At 41.9% G+C, this 19,569-nt stretch overlaps 1 protein-coding gene across 1 annotated transcript; it reads left to right on the forward strand.

Moving 5' to 3' along the window:
• Positions 1-256: 256 nt before the first annotated feature.
• On the forward strand, positions 257-18,803 carry LOC114066854 (AT-rich interactive domain-containing protein 4A-like). The gene is made up of 10 exons (XM_027901883.1): positions 257-358; positions 1,560-1,670; positions 3,974-4,039; positions 4,835-4,925; positions 13,370-13,449; positions 13,554-13,648; positions 14,152-14,284; positions 15,818-15,897; positions 17,188-17,264; positions 18,348-18,803. Exons 1-10 carry the CDS (start codon positions 353-355, stop codon positions 18,554-18,556), a joined length of 948 nt encoding a protein of 315 aa, XP_027757684.1. The 5' UTR covers positions 257-352; the 3' UTR covers positions 18,557-18,803.
• Positions 18,804-19,569: the final 766 nt, after the last annotated feature.

A 19,569-nucleotide genomic window follows, 5' to 3' on the forward strand; every position in this document is an offset into this window, starting at 1 on the left:
GGCCCGGCGGGGCCGCGGAAAGTTGCGAGGGGCCGGAGCCGGGAGCGGGAGCGGCGGCGGCCCCGGCGGCCCCCGAGCCCCGCGGAGCAAATGGCGCCGTGACACACGCACGGGGCGCGGGGCCGCCCGGCGGGAAGCGGCGGCCGCGCTCCCTCGGCGCGGCCGGGACGGGCGGCGGCTCCTTCCCCCCGGCCCTCCCTCCGCCTCCCTCCCTCCGCCTCCCCCGGGCTCCCCCCGCCGCCCCTCACGGGCAGCTCAGCCCTCAGACCTCCCCCGCTCGTGTTTTTTCTGCAGTGTTTGTGCCGTGCGAGGAGAAGTCCCGGAGCTGGAATCCCTCACATAACCCTCGAAGATGAAGGTAGGCGGCTCCGGCGGGAGCGGGGATCGCCGCCCTGTTCGCCCGCCGCGCTGGAGGTTTCATTTTTAATCGCTTCTCAGTCACCTCACGCTGGAATAACGCGGCTTTCGGTGGATACCGTGAGAGCTGCTCCTGCTCCCCGGCGAGGGGCAGGTGGTTCGGAGCTCTGGCGGCCGTGCAGGAGCGCTCGGAACATCCCCGTCGCCTCGGAGTTGTTGTTGTTGTCCTTTGGGCTCCCGTCTTTAAACGCTTCCTGTATCAGCAGCTGCTATGGCAAGTTTGCAAAACCACAGCTTTTGTCCCGCCTTTGCTGCTGCCGGTTTGCTCGCTACAAAGGCTCAACAATTGCAGTGTGATTTACTAAAGAGAGAGAAACTTTTGCCTTTGCATTCAGAGCTGAAGAAATAATATCGAGTTGAAAAAAAAAAAAAAAACAACCCTGCACGTAAAGTCAGTTGTTTTAGGTTCTGTGCTGATTTCCTGTCATGTTCAGCGTGGTAATTTTGTCCTTGTTTATCGGCTGCAACGAGCAGCGAAGTGAAATGTATTAAGGTATCAAAGTCCAGATAAAGGAAAACGTGATGACAAATAATTTTCTTTGAAAACTCATAAGCAATTAAGGTTTGATAAAGAAAGAAAAATACTGGTTTAATAGCTGTTTGAAAGACTGCAACAGATTTCTCTAGAGGTCTCCTTTTAGTCACCAGGAAAGAAATCCTATATATAGAATGTTATAGACTTAATTGGAAGTATTGGGATGACACCAATCTCAAACGTTTTAAATAATCTGTGTCACTGGATTGCTTATAGCTGGAAAAAGTACAACTGTCTGTTATACTGCTTTCTTTTGCAGTGGAAATATTTTTGGTTTGTATAGAAATGACTTGAATTAGTCGTCCTTTATTAGCTCTTTTACAAGATGTTCCAAATATCAATTCAGTACCTTCAAGGATATTTCTGTGAGAGGCTGACAATGAAAACGAAGGGGGGGGTGTATGATAAAACTTCCTGTAACTTGTTTGTTGGGTTTTGATTTTCCTTTTTGGAGAACTCCGTTGGGCAATTCCCAGCCCGAGCAGCGTTTGTCAATTAAAAGCCAACAGGTCCGAAAGTTTAGATGCAGGATGAAATATATAAATGATGGGGATAAAAACATTAAATTGGGGGCTAAACTTTGTTGTTCTGCTGTGTGTCTCTGCAGGCAGCAGATGAACCTGCCTACCTGACAGTGGGGACCGATGTCAGTGCCAAGTACCGCGGTGCCTTCTGCGAGGCCAAGATTAAGACGGTGAAGAGGCTCGTGAAAGTCAAGGTAGTTCTCTGGGATTGCTGCTGCTTTGGTTAAAGCCTCGTGCTGGAAGGGCTGTCAGAGGAGATGCCAGTCCTGAAGATCAGGAGACCTCCCATCACCTCGCTGTGGGAACTTTAAGCGACACTTGCACGGGATTTTTTCGTGTTTTGCTGTTGGGCTTGGGGCGATATTTGTTTGTTCTTTTTTTGCTTTATTTTGGGGGAGATCTTGTTGTTTTCTTATTAGTAGATGCTGATACAAAACCAAGCTTTCTTGCTGCTTCTTTCCTGACTGCATTTGTCTTATTTTTGAATGCATCAGTTTCCCAGCAGTAAGTTTTGATGTCACCAATAGAGGATTATGGCTTTACATGACTAATAAGGAATCAGAGCAACCTCTTCTGAAGCAAAAGTTCCATTTCATTCCAACTGACACTTTCAGTTTTAGAGCTTGGAACTTGAGAGGCAATGCCAAAATAAATCAACAGCACAAGGGATGACTAACTAGTTTCTTAGCCCAGGTTTGAGCGATGTCAGGGGTAATATTTTTTAAGTTTTGAGCCTCTTGCTGCTGCTTCTAAAGCAGCTTGCCCTGGCTGGAGCTGAGTTCCTGTGCATGGACATTACTGGCATGTCATAATCATTCATACGTTTGGGTTTTGCCAAAAAAAGAATGGAATCAAAAAAGAAAGTTGTCATTTTGCTGGTGCAGTGCTGTTGTAAATGCCACTGTGGGGAAACGAGGAAAACGTGCAAGTGAAGAATTCAAAGTAAATATAGAAATTGTTCTTCTGCTTTGTTTTGTCAAAGTCTTCCCACTTCCTACTTTAGTGTCTACTGTCCAAGATATGTAAATAAGGCATTAGTGACCCAAACCCCCCTGACAAATCGAGATGAAAGCTGCTTTTTATAGCTACACATCCAAGTTTTCCTGTGCTTTAATGCTTAAATCAAGTAGAACAAACCATCAGCCTCTTCAGTTACAAATATAGATCATATCGCTTTATCAGAGTGCTTTTCATCAATAGAAAAAAAAAAAACCCTAATTCAGATATTGGAGTCTTTTCCCTGTTCTTAATGAGTACTTGGAGAAACTTGTGTTCTTTGAAATCTGTGTTAATGAGCAGCTCTGTAGGAAGCACCGTGCTGGTCTGACAACCTTGATTTTGTGTCTGCATCTTCGGTCTGGTGGAGTATTTAGACTGTTAATAGGTAGGAGTTTCTTCTTGTCATTAGAATCAGATGCTTTATTACTCCATGATAAGATTTGGAAGTGTCTGAGGCTGCTGGGACTCGGTGGAAATTCCTGTCGCTGAATCTCAGTTACAACAATAGAAGTTTTAACAAGCTAAGCCTGATACTGTAATTAAGAGTGTGTAGGCACACCCTGCACGCCTGCCAAGAGTGCAGAGAGGCCAGAGAGTCCTGTAGCCTTTTCCTGAGTAGCAGGACAACCTGTATTCCTCGTGATGCCATTTTTATTTAGAACTGGACATCAGCATAAAGGGCATTATTGTCCTGAACGTGTGTTAATAGTGATGATGTTCTGGCGTGGCACTGGTGGGGTGTCTGTAAACACAGCTCCAGTGGAGTCTGGCCTTGGGGGAATGCTGGGGGAGACAGAAAACTGGACATTTTATGGGTGGAAAGGGAGCTCATGGAACTTTTGGTCCTTGAAAAAATAGGAATTGTGGATTTTTTTTCTTTTGTTGAATTGCATAGGTTTATGTTGACTCTGTCTCACCGCTGGTACCTTCTGGAACACAGGGGAGAATTGTTTACTTACACTCTAACTGATCCTTATTTTCGCTCACATCTTTGCCATCAAAACTTCCTCTGGTTCAAGGCAGCAGGAATGCTGGTATTGCAGTCAGTTTGGTGATTTGTTGATACCTCTTTAATAAAGAGAGGTTTTGTTTTGGTTGTAGTTTGGTACTCAGTGTGTTGTCAATAAAGTTCTACAGCTGAAGTAGAGAGGGGGAAAAAACCACTTGCTTAATCTTCTCATCTGGAAGCCAAATTCCAGATATACCCTGGATTATGTCCATATCTAAACTTGTATCTAAAAACATATTTCCTTTGCTTTGGAATGGCTGATGGTTGATTTTCTCTGTTCTTTTAATTGTGATTTTTCAGAATAAATATTAAATGTGATACTTGGGATTTCCCGTCAGTAAAATGGTCCAGGCCAAGTGTTGAGTCCAGTTGATTGATAATCATAATTTGGAAAATTAGATCTTTATTATTACAAATAAATTTTCAAATTTTTTTTTGTATGTTACTGAAAAATCAGCTGCATCTTAAAAGTTCATTAATATCTTTCAGGTGGTCTTGAAGGGGGACAACTCAACTCAATTAGTGCAAGATGACCAAGTGAAAGGACCTCTAAGAGTATGTATAATAATTGTGTGGCTTCTTTTGGTAACCACATCATTGATTTGTAATTTTGATGCTGTTCAGGTGGATACCTGTTCTCCAGGGTTGAAGTCAAAGAAGGAGAGCCCCATCCCTTTAGATCAGATGGATTCTGAGGAATTTAGTCTTAATTGTTGTGGCTTTATGGGCTGTTTATACTTGTCTGTGTAGTGCACTTGATAAACAGTTTTGCCTGCGTTGATTTGGCTTATACAAAGCTTTTTATAAATAATGAAACTTTGAAACTTATTAGAAGTAATTGAGAACTTGAGTGCAAAGCCAAGTATTTTTATATTTGTATTTTTATGCTGTGTAGAAGTTGTGTGCTAAAATACAGAGCTGTGTTATAAACACCAAGTGCAAACTGAGCTCCTCAAAGATGATCATCTTTCTTATATTTGTCTTTTCTCTGTAGCTCCTACAGGAACCACCAGTGTGTTCTGATCTAGCCCACAGTGTAACAGTGCTTCTAAAGTATAAGAAATAGTAGTAATGGCATACTTATCAGTAATAAAATTAATTACTTTCAGTGTTTGTTTTTGGTTAGCCCTCTGTGACTTCTTGTGATGCTCTAAGTCACGGGGACATGAGATGATCTGAGTTTCTGCTTTAGTATCTACTTGCAGTACTTTTGCTCTCGCCTTCTAAGTGACCAAACTTTGCACGTGGCATTTACCAAAAATGAGCGTTTAGAAAAGTAACTCTTCCTTTGCACACTTGTACGGTGATTTTGGGCTCCCAGGTGACCTTGAGCTGCTCCTTTTTTTGCAGGTTGGTGCAATGGTTGAAACCAAAATGCCCGACGGCTCCTTGCAGGAAGCCGTGATCAGCAAGCTGACGGACGCGAGCTGGTACACTGTGGGTGAGTAGCCACACGTCTCATCTGCTGTCTGTAACCCTCGAGCAACACATTCCTAATTACAGGTGACAATGGAAGTAATCACATCCTGTATTGCTCAGATAGTTTTTGGAGGGGTCTTTTTAAAGCCATCCGGTGATTTTCTTTGCCCTTTAAATTAGGGTAATAATTGTTCGATGGTCAGGGAGTCGGTTGCCCAGGTAATTGTAGGGCTGAATAATCAAGTTTTATTTGACACAGTGTTCTTACTCTGGTAGCAGTTGCACTCACTGAAATTCAGAATAACTTTTGCAGATTTTAAGGCATAAACCTCGTAATTCTTCTTCTAGTTGAAAACCCGTGGCATGTAATGAGTGACTGAAATAGGAGCCTTCTTTCCCTGTGTGCCATCTTGTACACAGGAAAAACAGGGGTAGCACCAAGAGAAGACAGAATCTGTTTCTTTTAAAATAAAAGAATCAACATATCACACTTTAAAAAGAAAAGAGGAGACATTCATTTATATAAATATTTGCTTTAATGTAATTTTCCAGTAATGGTTATCTTAAAAGTGAAATGGAAAAGTACTTTGCTTCTCATGTTGGAGACTCAGTTACTGGAACAAAAAGCTCAGAATGCAGGGTCAGCCACCTGGTCAGTGTTGAACAAGAATTCATTGCAAGATAAATCTTCCTACTTGGAATAATTCTGATCTCCAGGTTTTTCTGAAACATCTTTATTAGCAGAATGACAAAATCCAACAACAATCAAATAATAGTAGATAAATAAAAAAGGTCAGTCTTTGAATTAGATAGATTTGCAGGCACCCATCCCTTTTGTGCACAACTTTCTTAGGGCTGGAGCCTTCTATTCACTAATAACATAGAGGGAACATGCTCCTGGGAATTGTCCTGCACGTGCTGCTCTTGGGCATTGCTTTTGAGATGAGCGCTTGTAAATTTGAACAGTGTGTTTCTCACTGGCTGCCTTGTGTACCAAATGTATTCAGCTTTACCTCAGACCCTTCCCTCCTCTCCTGAGGAGTCTTCTATCCCATGAACTTTTAATTACTTTGGTTCATTAACCCCTCCTTTAAGATTTAAAGAAGCTGTTCTCAGTGTTTCCACTGCAGCAGGTGAGGTTATGCCACCTTTGGGGGGATCAGAAGGCTCTGCAGATGGCTTGGAATTTGTCAGCCTGGGATTATTATTGTTAGTGTGTGTTTAACTCTGAGCTGGGTGACAGAGCTCACTGCTCTTTGCCTTTTCCTTCAGGATTAGAACATTGCTGTAAAACTGGGGTGTCTGTCAGGTCAGGGAGGGAAGGCAGGATTATTTTGCAGTGCAGAAGATTTAAAATCTGCTTAGTTTAGAACTGTGATGTGCCACACTCGAGGAACAACACCTGACCTTTAGCTTGGCTTTGTGTATTTTTTGAGGTTCACCATTCTGTTACAGAAGCAACAAGAAACAGAGGCTTGCACTAACAGTTTCATGGTTTATGAATTAGCATTTTCCTTTTAAAACTCCTCATTTCAGTTTTAAAGCAGCGTTTTTAGCTAATTCTGTTTGAATTTGGACCAGAGGACATATTTGTCTTATTCCATTTGACATGTGAACTTTAAATCCCCTCTTCAGGGGATGAGTTTTTTCTGGTTTTCCTTGTTTGTTTCTTTTATATTTCCTTTTTTTTTTTTTTTTCCCTTTTCTTTTGAGCAGTGCACTTCTGCCAAAAATCTTTACTTGATGAGCAGGAAATTTGAACAGTGAATTAAGTGTTCTGTCCTGTATTAGTAGATTGTTGTTTAGATTTAACAAGTTGTTGAACTGTCCCCAGTAATTTGAGATAAATCATGCATGCCATGATTTTTACTTCATACATTTTTTTTTAAAGTCCAGTGTCTCAGAAACTTGAACCAAAGGAATAATTAATTATTGTCATTTTCTTTCCCCTCAAAATTATATTTTGACAGGCAGAATGGGAGTGTAAAATGTTTTCCTTAAACAAATATATTAAGACTGGTAGGATTCTGTAAAAATCTGGAGCTCAGGGGAGGGATTAAATAATTTCATGGTAAGTGAACATACAGTGCTGGACTGTGGCACTGTGACTGTGAAAATAGAACTGGAACACGCTGGGTTTACATCTCAGGAACATTTCTGGGAGTTGTTTGGGGCCAGTTGCTGATTGGTGTTGAAAGCACAGGTGACACTGGCCAGAGTAAGCAGAAGATCGAGTTTGTGTCGGGGTTACTTTGCAGGTAAAATTGGGGGAGTGTTTTAGGTCGAGGTGTGAAAAACAAGGCTTGTCTTTTGCCTGCTGCCTCCAGTGTGTGTCTGTAGGAAGTTTTGGGTGAATATGAGGTGTATATTTATATTTCTACTGCTGTGAAGCAACCAGTTGAGTTGGTTCCTTTTTAATAGAGGGTGGGTGCTCTGCTTCAGTCTCACTGATGCACTCCCAGCTGAACAGTTGAGAGGGGAGTGGATTGGGCAGATTGCAGGTTTATAGAATATCTTCCTGACTCTTTTGAGATGGAAATCTTGTGTCTCACTAATTTGTGCTTTCCCTGTGGTATTTATTTTCTCTGTTACCTCACATCTCTTTCTCAGTGATCCTAAAGTAGACTGATACAGTGAAACCGGTAATATATACAGACATTTTCAAACTATTAAGTACAGATACCTAAAAAAATGCACCAGAACCAAGTGCCTGCACTTCTAATGCGAGGTGATGATCACTTTTGCATATCAGGCTCTCTGTTTCATATAGGGGTCTAAAGAAGAAGAAAACTCACCTGAAACAATTTCTCTTTGGTCAATAAGTTGAGCCTGTAGAAATGCTGAGTAAAAGGCTGCTTTGCCCCCACCGTAGTGCAAGAGCCACGGTGCTGAGCAGTTTGTCTGCTTTAACAGTATCTCCTGTCTATCAGTGGTGTTCATGTACCCAGAATAAATAAGGATTTATTTTTATTGGAACTCCCACAGAATCACTTTTCCGCTTTTTCTGTAATAACAATGTTACTGCAGCCGTTTAGTCTGAATTTCTCAGCTGTGGTTTGGATACACTTTGGAAATCACCTGTGAAATTCAGCTTTTCAGGAGGAGCAGGTAAAGAATCAAAAGCTTTCTGGAGTGGCAGTTTAAAATGCCAGTGCACAAGGCAGGCCTCTCAGATCTGGAGTGACAGTAACAGGAGTTTATATTCTTTGGTTAACAAATGGCTCAGTTGGACTTGCTGATCTTAGAGTTCTTTTCCAACCTCAGTGCTTCTATGATGTTTTAATCTTTAAAATGCAGTTACTTAAACTGAACTTCCTTAATTTACAAGTTTGAAAGGGCTGCATTGATGCTTTTGAAGTGCTGAATGCGTTGTTGGGTGATAATTGCACAGAATTAAAATGGTCTGTCAGATCTTCTTTCAGCTTAGCAAGGTTTGAATTGTGGCTCTCTGAGTGTACCATCCTCCTGATTCTCTGTTAACTTGTAAAATGCTTCAGGTAGATGCTGAAATAATGTCTGAAATGACTGGAAAACGGAGAAACCACAACCCAGACCACACCTTACAAAGTGCACAGTTGTGTTTTCCTTCCCCTCATTGCCAGAATTTCAGAAAACAGAAATCCCTACAGAGATGTTCTCGAAGGAAACACTTTTGTATCGCTTCTGCACAGAACTAGAAGTGATGTAATGCCTTTATAAGAGTGAGAAGAAGTGTTTGAACAAGGGTCTGAGAGTTGCTGTTACTGTGGCCTGGTTTTTATTGCCCCCTTAAAATCAAAGTGTCATCTCATTTTGGACAAGACCCAGGTCAATAATCTGGGTGGGATTAGGTCTCCTTTACCAGATCTCCAGCTTGAAACAAAAGAAAAAAGCTGATTAAATACCCTGAGTCTTCTATTTTGCTAGTTAAATAATGGAAAGGTTTTTCTAAAAAGAGAAAGAGAAAACACGGTAACTTTCTATCATTTTCCTCTGAATTTTAGAGTAAGAAATAGGGGGAAAAAAACCCCAAAACAGCGAGCGGCATTTACAGTTTCTGACAGACCTTGCTGTCAATATTAGGGCTTTATATACAGTTTGGGGTGAAAGGGGACGTGATTCATTATTTTTTAGAGTTAAGACTTCCAGACACACTTTTGGGGCTCCTCTATGAGCCCAATACCTGTGCTGGGAACTTCCTCCTCTGATGTGGCAGTTTCCAGGGAATGCTGAGTGAGTGTGTGCTGAGAGGAGTTAAATTAACTCAGTTCTTATTCTTGTGGAAGTGAAGTTTTGGGAATTCAGCTTGAGTTGTTCAGGGAATGAAGCAAAGTCTCAGTTGCATCACTTTGTGTCGCTGTGTTGGGAGGGCAGGTGGCAGAAATTAAAGGTGCCAAGTGTTTGGTTCCGTCCTTCACGTTGTTTGGATTCTGATATTTCCAATTCTTAATTCTGAGAATATTCAGCTGCAAATGAACCAACACTGATGTCCTGGGACTTCAGGAGCAGGGTTGCTAACGGGACCTATTTATAGCCACATTTTCCTGTTTTGAAAATAACTTTTCCTCTTCTGATACTTCGTGGAGATGCTGAAAAATTGGCTGGGCTCTGGCTGCGCCGCATCCGAGAGCTCCGCCACGAGGGGCCCCCTCAGCCCCCCGAGTTCACCCCCACCAGAAGGCTGTGGGTTTGCTGTTGCTGATCTGTGGGGTGTGCAGGGCACTGCTCGTGTCTGTGGGTCTGGTCTGACCAGTTCCTGACACCCTGCTGAGCTCCACGTCACCGCAGCGTCACTGCCCGTGCGTGTGTGTCACCCGCCAGTGCCACGCCGGTTTGGAGGAAACCCTGGATTTGCCTGGAGTGCAGTCCTGTAGGGAAAGCAAGGAGGCAGGTTTTGTCTCTCTAATCCCTTTGTGTGTAACAGTAGTAAGAGTGATGTAACACTTCAGAAAAAGTAGTTTCAGCAGCACAGTTTTTTGTGGAAGGTGATTGTTTTCCGCGTGTAGTCTCAGAGGCCACACTTCTGTATTTTCGGGCGTAGTTCGGATGTGTTTGTGTAAGAGGAACTGGAGCTCACTTACAGTTATTTACCAAACAATCAACCTGAGTGCTGTGGTCTGTCAGTAGCACAATCCACTGTGTCGCTCCTGCAGGATGAATCAGTCCCACAGCCCTTGGCTGCAGGGTCACGCAACAAGTGCTGCACGACTCTTGGGACTTCCCCTGCTTTGTCCACTGCTGAAACCCAAATGTTTGCTCAACTCGCACACATTTATTGAGACATTCACAGGCAGCCTCTCTGGTAGTTCACAAATCACTGCTTTGACAGGCAGCAGTGAAAATAATTCAGTGTACGCAGTGACACCAGAGCTGCTTTTATTCATAGGACCGACTTTTGTTGTCTCGGTGGGTTTAAAAGTTTCAGAATGAGGATGGGGAAGGAGAAGAAAACGTTTCCTTTCTGTGCAGTCCGGAATCTTTGCTGGTTTGGGCAGCACCAGGAACATAACCTGTTGGATTTTGAAGTTAGCAAGATGCAGCCTTGAGGGTTGTTTTCCCTGCTCACTTGTCTGTCCCAGAACTGCCTTGTTGCTCTGTGTGTAGGTCATACCAGAACTGCTACGAGGATGTTTCTGCTCTGTTCTCCTTTTTCTGTCTTTTTTTTTTTTCTTCTTCTTTTCAGTCTTGGGGATATTTATAAACAAGTTGTAGTTCAACTGATCTGCAGTATTTCGTGTCAAGTTTCTTCACAGTTCCTAAAAATGACTTGGATTAGTCCACTTGTTAATATTTATATAAATATTTAATGTTGTTAATACCAAATAATGTTAACATTTAATATGAGTGAAAGCTGATGTTGAGACTGGTTTTGTGAGGACAGAGTTGGTGTTATTTTTATTAATGGCATAAATGGGTCTGCAGCAGTCAGGGGATGGAAGGTACCTGCTCATTAATAGTGAGTTTAAAGTTGCACCTTTTAGTGCATTTTTGAGCTTCTCAAGTTTTTAACCAAGAGAGTTTTTTCCTAATTCTTGGGAAGTCCTGCACTGATTACCACTGAGAAGTTTATTTGTATTTTTCTGTCATAGATTGGGATTGTGGAGATTTCCACAAACAAATCAATTCTTTTTCTCTCCCGTCATTATTGACATGGTTGGGATGCAGCAAAATTCAGACCATTTCTCTTCTGTTGTCACTGTTTGAAAATGCTCTGGATGGAGCAGATTGGCCTCTGTTCCTGGGATCAGAACAATCTTTATAACAGAGCTGCTCCTCCAGGTTGTGCTGCTTAAATCATCTCCTCCCCCTTGTGCCAGTGCTCATCATTAGGGAGCACCCCCAGCACAAATGGGGCTTTCCTTTCATCGTCCCTACCTTGTGTCATTGACTGGTAGATGGTGTGTGGGAGTTCCCTGGCTGCTTTGGATCCTGGGTTCCCAGAAATCAGCCCTCACCTCCTGCACCCTGTTGCCCCAGAAAGTCCCTCCCCGAGATGAGGAAATAAAAGAACTTCAAAGGCTTCTGCTTTTCCCCACTTGTTCCTTTGCAAGGCCAGGGCTGTCATTTCCCCCAAGAGGAGCATCCTGGCACTGTAAACACACCTCTTGGGGACTTCATGTGAATGGGAGAGCTCTCCCTGCCTTCCATTCTGCTTTCCTGCCCTCTTTAGCGTGACAGAATTCCTTGAATTTTATCATTCCCATGGAGTACAACCTCTGCAGTTTGTGCCATGGGAGAATTTGGAGTTGTAGCAATACCCTCTTGAAGGGACATGATCAGTTCTTGGGGGAAGCAGATTTTTCTTAGAAGTGAGATGGAAACCACAAGGCCTCCTCAGTTTGTGTTTGTGAAGCTGCTGAGTTTATCAGGGAGGTTTCTGATTACCCTTTCAGTGAGGCACAATCAGGTATTTTCCCTAGAGGAGAAGCAAGTTCAAAGTGGCTACAGTTACCAACTACTTCAGGCATTGTGATTTATTGGAGAGATTTCTTACTTGGCCTCGGCTTAGTCTTTCAAATAATTGAATATTTGGGAATGAAAAACGGTGCTGTCCTTTCTCAGTTGAGAATTTATCGAGTGGTCACTGATTTAACTAAGGAAATATTTTGAATTATGCTGTTCTCTTACACCGTGTTGTTCTGCAGAGATGTTTTGCTCCAAGCTGTGCAGCTACACTGTGAGTTGCAGGTGCTTTGCACCTTTCCACAACACAGATCGGTACCCAAAATCTCCTACCTGCTCAGAGAAAGTTCTGGCTGCTCTCACAGATTTCTCTACACTCACATTTAGTGGTGATGCCAATTCCTGGCCCTGCTGCAGCTCAGGAAGGAGGTCTGAGAATTTGTGCTTCTCCGCCTTCTGGGATTGCTGCTTCTCATGTGGAATAAAGACACAGGGACTTTCCCTTTCAGTGCTGGGAGAGGCATTTCAGATGGGATTTTGGATTTCTTTTGTGTTGTCCACCAGTTTCAGCTCTGGAAAATGTAGAGCAGCCCAGCACTTGTGCCCTGCATGGCAAGGGCCCAGCAGTTTTTGTTAGAACAGACCAATCCTGCACCTTCAGCTGGAAAAAAACTGGGAGAAGGGACAGGAAAAGGCCTGGGATAGACTTGTCTTAATCCAGGTAGGAATCTGGGAATAGATTCTTTCTGTTTATTTACTCTCAAGTATCGGGTTCTGTAGTATCTACTCTGAAGATTCTGGAACCTTAAAGCTCATCTTATCAAGCTTAATTAGTTTTATATTCATACCTTTTTATAAAATTATTATTGCAGTCAATGCTTTTAATCTAAAAGTGTGAGAAAGTGACTGTTCTGGTTAGTCATTGGAGAAATATTATATTTTATATTCATGCTGGCTCAAGAGATTTTTGTTGTTTGATGGTTGTTTTTTTTTAAATAGGAATGTGCCAAAATTCATCTGCTATATATTGATGGGAATCAGTGGAGCTTCCCTGTCACTTATACGTGAGATTTAATGGGATGTCTATTAAATTTTCCTTAGAAATTGACTTGGAGGTTCAGATTCCCAGTGTCCTGCTCTGTTTGTAAGGCAATATTGATAATGCAGCGAAACCCATCCCAGCCTTGTTTTCCTTTCCATGCCTTTGTCTTTTCAGTGGGATTGCACAATATTGAACAGTAGCATAAGTGAGGAGTAAATGGAGAGGGTGAGAAAAATCCCAACAAAACCAGACAAACCCCAAAGATGGTTAGGTAATAGCGCCTGTGGGTTGAAATGTGCAGCGTATTGATAAGAAGAATATCCAAGTCAGACTCTTGCACCCAAAAATCTTGTTTTTACTGGCTTCATACTCTGTGAAAATCTATTCTTAGGCTGAATATTGAGGAGTGACCTTCATTTTGCTTGTGGATAAGTGGAGGGAGGTCTGACAGTCCTGTGCTGGGGAATGTTCTTTATTTGAGATAAACAGGAAGATTGGGTTGCAGATCCGATCACTGATGTGTTTCCTTGGCTTCATCCTAGTTTTTGATGATGGAGATGAAAGGACCTTGAGACGAACTTCGTTATGCTTGAAGGGAGAAAGGCACTTTGCAGAAAGTGAGGTAAGACACTGATGGGCAGGGAATAAAAATTAAGTAGTTAATTCACTTTTTTTTTATAATAAGATACTGCAAACTCATTTTTTCCCCCTTTTTTTTCCATGTAGACACTTGACCAACTACCACTAACCAACCCAGAGCACTTTGGAACTCCAGTTATTGGGAAGAAATCCAATAGAGGGAGAAGATCTTCTCTTCCTGTGTGAGTTTTGCCTTTCTTTTGGTGTCCCTTTGCCGTCACTGAGGCAGCTGCAGAGCTCGGAATGCTCCAGCACACCGATTGTATCTTGGCAATATTATCAAATTAAAGGGTTTTTGCTTTAGAACATTTATGCTTATTCATCTGATAGGAAATGGAGGATTTTTAACCTTTACACTGCACAGATTTTAAAAAAAAAGTGTTTTTAAATTTCTTGGGAAGAGACCATTTCTCTTTGTTTCATATCTGTGCACAGTCAAAACCTGATTCAAGTCTCCAATTCCAACCTGATGCTGCTGTAAAATATTGATACTTGGAAAGAATTTCTACAAAATGCCTCTTACTAAGTACCCTTAATATTTGAGAGTATTTCAAGCAATTTCAGCTCTTAAAATTCCAACTTTGTTTTCTTGCAGCTTTACAAAACAGGAAGGAAAACCTGGTTTTGCTCTCAGGTAGTAAGTTCAGACATACCCTTTAAAAATTTGTGCATGTTGCTGTTTCAGTACTGAAGATGAGAAGGAAGAAGAAAGCAGTGAAGAAGAGGATGAAGACAAAAGGCGCCTCAACGATGAATTGCTTGGCAAGGTTGTGAGTGTGAGTTGGAATGCAGAGAAGGCAGACTGGTACCCAGCTCTGGTGAGTTCCTGTCACAGCAAAGCTGGGAATGTTGTCAGGCTCAGCTCTGCTCCCAGATTTGCTTAAAATACCAATGTTTTCCAGTATCTGTGCAGAGTAGGGAAGCAAAGATTAACACTTCTGTGTAAGCTGCAGTTTTATGGCTTTAAAGTCTTTCAAAACTACGTGCAGGATGATCAGGATGGGAGGGTATTTTTCTTCCAGAAATCAGATGTGTTAGGACTTGCACTCCCAGGCAGTTTAAGAGCAACCACATTTCATTTGGCTTTGGGTTTTGTGGAATTCTCGTTCCTTTCATGCTTTCATTTGCACTGGCAGTCCATGGTGGGGGTGATTTTTATTTCACTGTCAGTACAGCTGTTCATTGCCACTGCTGAAATAAATACAGATTAAATAAATCCAGGTAAATTGGTACTGTAAAAGTAGACTCTCTGCAGGTTGTCCACGTGCACAGGAACACACAGACATGGTAAAAGTTGCTTTCTGTAGTAAACTTTTTTGTGTTGTCAGACAGGCTCAGTACACGTCTTCTGGTACCCACTGGAGTGTTTGCTTAACAAAAAGTATTTTGGAGCATTAAACACACAGGTTTGGTTCATTAATTCTTGCAGATTTTACGTACTGAACTCTGCACTCCTCTGTTTTGAGTCTTAAGGGAACAAGCTGAGTTGTTAAAATCTCTTAGCTTGAGATTGTATTTCCCTGTGTGAATCCAGGAGCAAAAAGGAACTCCCTACACAGACCAGGTGTCTTCCCTTCTGGAGAGAACGTTGGGGTGTAACTTGGGGTGAATAATTGACCCTGGCTTGTCCTGCTGTATATAAAATGTGGGTTTGTGCATGTTCTGACTGTTGTGTATCCCTTTATTAATGACAGATTTTCATTTAACGTGGTTCTTAACTAGGGGATGAAGTCACTGGAGGCCCTGTATTTGCATTTCACATTTTCTCTTTGTGTGTGGCCTAGAGCAAAATGGGAACTTGTTGTGGTTTTGGTAACACAGATACATTTTTATCACTTTTCTAGACTTAGAGATAGCCCTGCTGTGGAAGGATGGGCTGCATTTCACACTGGTTTATGTTATCCACACCTCAAGAAAACCCCAACCCCAAACAAACCAACTTAATGTCTCAGTTTAAATGCCAAACTATATAAACTGGTATAAAATAAGTGGGTTTGTGACTTTTTAAATAGATGCTTTAATCAGGTTTTGTGTGAACAAGAATTAAAAAGCAGAGTGAATGAACAGGACCTAGTGATGGAACCTCAGTAGATCAGTTTTGAGTTTACAAATGAAATTTTGAGCTTTTTTGGCTTGCACGTATCAAGTCAAGGTAATAGTTTGGGGTAAATTGCTTCTTAAAATTTGTTATTGTTGACCTTAGTAGCATAAATTGGAGTAGATTTGTTTTCCCAGAACTGGAAATTACGCTGTAATAAACAGGAAAACATCACTTTTCCTGCTGTCTTTCTTTCCTTTGAAGGTCAACTTCTTTTTTCTTCAATAAAAAAGTGTTTTCTCTGAACCTTCAGGTGGTGTCACCGAGCTGCAATGATGACGTCACCGTGAAAAAGGACCAGTGTTTAGTTCGATCCTTTGCAGATTCCAAATTGTAAGTGATTGCTCACTTTTATTGGAGATGTGGGGGAGAAAATGGGGGACTAATTTGCATATTTCTTCCCAAGGGAAAGGGTCCATTTCCAGCCATCTCCTTCTGTGCTTCCTCACCCTTCTCCCCATCAGCTGGAATGATAAGAATTCCTTGAATCACTAAACTTTCTGGTGCTTCATCAAAAAATACCAACCAAAAAGAAAAACCCACAAAACACCCAGGTGTTTACTCCTTAGATCATTTCTGGCCTTTGAAGTGCGAGTTTTGGTTTTAATTATTTTCCTTAATGTCTTAATTGTTATCTTTATGGTTGTCTGTTGTAGTTTGGATATCTGATGGACCAATTACCTCCAGTGCCACGATGTCCACAGCTGTTAAAACAGCAAAGCTTTTAAGGCCTTAATCTACTTTTTTCCAACAAAGGAGAGAATTTAAAGAGACCTGTTAATTAAAATAGTTAGAGAATCCAAACAAGATTGCAGCAAAAAGAAAGCAAGATCCTATTGGTCCATCCTCAGCTCCAAAAGGGAGGAGAGAGGGACAGACAGAGCTGTGTGTCTTAGTTAAGGAATAAGATATTTATAAGAGCGTGAAGACTGATTTTTAAAACTGTTTCCCTTTATTTCTCCTCATTGTTACTTGTGTTGCATCTGCCCCAACACACTGTAACTACAATCTTCAGAAAATGGCAGCCTCCAACTCCTGAGCTTTTACTGCAGATTGTGTGAAATAATGAAAGGAGAAAAAAAAAATATATATATTCAGTATAACCTTAGAACAGAGCAACTTCCATATGTTGTGCTGGTAGAACATTCCTGTAATTGAAAAATCGAACTCAGCTGTTTGTCAGTGCAGATCTGGGAACTGGCTTCATTCTTGTTCTGTGTTACCAGAAATGCAGTTGGAAAACAGAGGACTTGTTCTTTCCCTCTCAGCTGGATTCCTCTTTGGAGAGCAGCTGTTGATTCACGGGAATATTTTCAGTTTAGAAAATGATTTTGGCCTTTGTGCTTTACCTTGGCAGATTTGTGCAGGTTAAGCATTGAAAATAGAGAAGCTTTACAAACTTTTCTTAATTATTTAAGGATACTGTAATGTCTGAATCTGAAAGATTGGAAACTTATTCTGAGTAACTTGCTCTTGTATGACACTGCAATAACAAGTGCTTTATGCATTTAGTTGTTAGAAAGAACCTTACTAAATCTTGACAATTTTAGAAATGGCTGTTTTTCTAAGTCAAATGGTTGCTTTTCTGTGCTTTAAAAAGAACAAATCCTTCTTCTTTTACAGTTACTCAATAGCAAGAAAAGACATCAAAGAATTAGATCTTCAAAACTTACCAAAATCTGAGTCCTCTCCTAAGAAAGGTAAATTAAAAGAAATAATTTTATTATTTCTTAGTACTTTTAACATTTATAAATAAGTGTTGATGTCTTGATTTCTAGTAATTGCTCTTGGATGTTTTGTGAATAACTTTAAATGGGATAAATTAGAGAATCTTTGGATATGAAATTTGTTAAAGATAAATATTTTAGATTTATTTATTAAAAATTATAATAAGAAACCCCACCCAGCAACAAAAAAAAAAAAAACCCAAACCTCAACAACAGCAGTTCCTCTGGTTTGAGTAAAGGTGTGGAACAGCTCCCTAACAAGTAAAGCTTTAACATGCTACAAATGAGAGCTTGAGGTGGTTTTGATTGATTAGTGTAACTCCTAATGATTTCTACTTTCTCCTTAATAGCTGTTTCACAGTCCAAGAGCTTTAGAACAGCCAGAGAAAAAGATCAGATGCCAGGTTTGAGATAAATTGAAGAAAGGGACTTTTTTCCTGTGCAGAACATAATTGGGTTGTGACATTCCTTGCCACGAGGGAGTATTTTGGAACCAAAGGTACTAATGGTTTCAAAAAATAAAAAAGAGAGTTGGGACCAATGTCTGCAGGTTTTTCTGTCAGCAGCTGTTTAGAACTGGTGCCTTTTCTTCTCCAGCAGCACTGAATTTCATTGCAGGATGTCCCTCTTCTGGGTATTCTTCTGATTCCTTTATTAAAGTCTCTTCCTGTGACTGAGGGGCAGATTTGAGGGTTATCTGGGTTTGTTTGGCTCTGTTGTTTCCCCCTTGGAGCACCTCTTCGAGCAAAAGAATTCCAGATATTTCCATTGTACAAGTGGGACTCCAGCCTGGCCCATCACTCCCCTCCTCACTGCTGTGTTTTCCCTCTGTTCCAAACGCTGACGTCACATCTCTTTAGGAAATGCTCTTCATGTTTTATGCAATCTAAGACATGATGAGATTTTGAAAAGAGCAGAGTAGTAAATCAGGGTGCCTACTCTGTGATGGATTCATTCCATTTAAGTTGGGGTTGTCATTTGCAAGGATGTGAAAAGGAAATTAAAACTGCTTTGTTGGCTGAGTGCTGTGGGTGAGGTAAAGCCTTTCTCCTGTAGGGCTACAGGAGGCAGCTACGTTTCTCAGCACCAAGGGTGTTCCCAGGAACTGGAAAATGGACATCAGTGAAATCCTGGAGTCCTCCAGCAGTGATGAGGAAGATGGAGCTGCTGCAGAAACTGATGAAGAGGAAGAGAAAAGAGAAGAGAAAACGGAAGAAGTAGCGGTGAGTCCGGGGAATTTCAGTCATTCTTCAGAGACAATTTAGGGACATTCCTGTCTGAAAATCCTGCACTTTCCAACACTTGACTCTCAGTCTTCAATGTCTTTTTAGTCCTGTTCATTTTCCCTGTTCCAGTTGCATTTATTGGGATTTGTGAGCAGGTGCGGGTTTCTCCAGTTATGCAGTGCAGAAATCAGAGACAAATCTCAGGAATTAAGAGTTCAAGGCAGAGAAGAATGAAAGATTCTGGATCAAAAGGAAAGGCAAACCCAAAAAATTTATGCTAAACCTAGTGGTAGTAATGCAACCTTAAATACAAGTAACTTCTGATTTTTCTTTCTTTTTTTTGTATACTTCTTTATACATAGGTTACATAAAAAGTAACTTGTTTCTGAAAACAGTAGATTAATTAAAAAAAAAAAAACAAACTATTGCAATAGGTTGACTGAAAGTCTGAGCTGATGCACAAGGTCTGCTGAAGCTCTTTGGTGCCTGAGATGCTTCAGAGCAGTGCAGGACTGAACTGTGGAGGTGTTTGGTTGGGAATCTGAGAATCCCGGGCCCTGGTGTGAAGGGACTGTGTGTCTGACATGTTGGGGCAACCTCTGTACTCGTGTGGGCTGGTCCTGGACCTGCAGACAGGTTGGGAGGAGTCCCTGAGAGCAGCTGTGTGTGGTGAGGGGCAGGGGGTTTCTCATGGGTGAAAAGCTGGACTGGCAGCGTGTGGTGGCAGCCCAGACAGCAAACCTGAGCTGTGTCAAACGGGGAGAGGGCAGCGGGTCGAGGGAGGGGGTTCTGTTCTCCCTTTGCTCTGCTCTGGTGATCCCCCACCCAGAGCTCTGTGTCCTGCTCTGGGGTCCTCAGCACAGGAGGGATGGGGACCTGTTGGAAATCAGTCCAGAGAAGGCCACAAATTTTCTGTGAGGGCTGGAGCCCCTTGGCTCTGGAGCCAGGCTGGGAGAGCTGAGGCTGTTCAGCCTAGAGAGGAGAAGACTCCAGGGAGACCTCAGAGCACCTTCCAGCCTAAAGGGGCTCCAGGAGAGCTGGAGGGGGACCTT

The sequence above is a fragment of the Empidonax traillii genome, unplaced genomic scaffold, assembly GCF_003031625.1.
Source record: "Empidonax traillii isolate 1590-97213 ecotype Southwest subspecies unplaced genomic scaffold, ASM303162v1 scaffold818:size281096, whole genome shotgun sequence".
Taxonomy (NCBI): domain Eukaryota; kingdom Metazoa; phylum Chordata; class Aves; order Passeriformes; family Tyrannidae; genus Empidonax; species Empidonax traillii.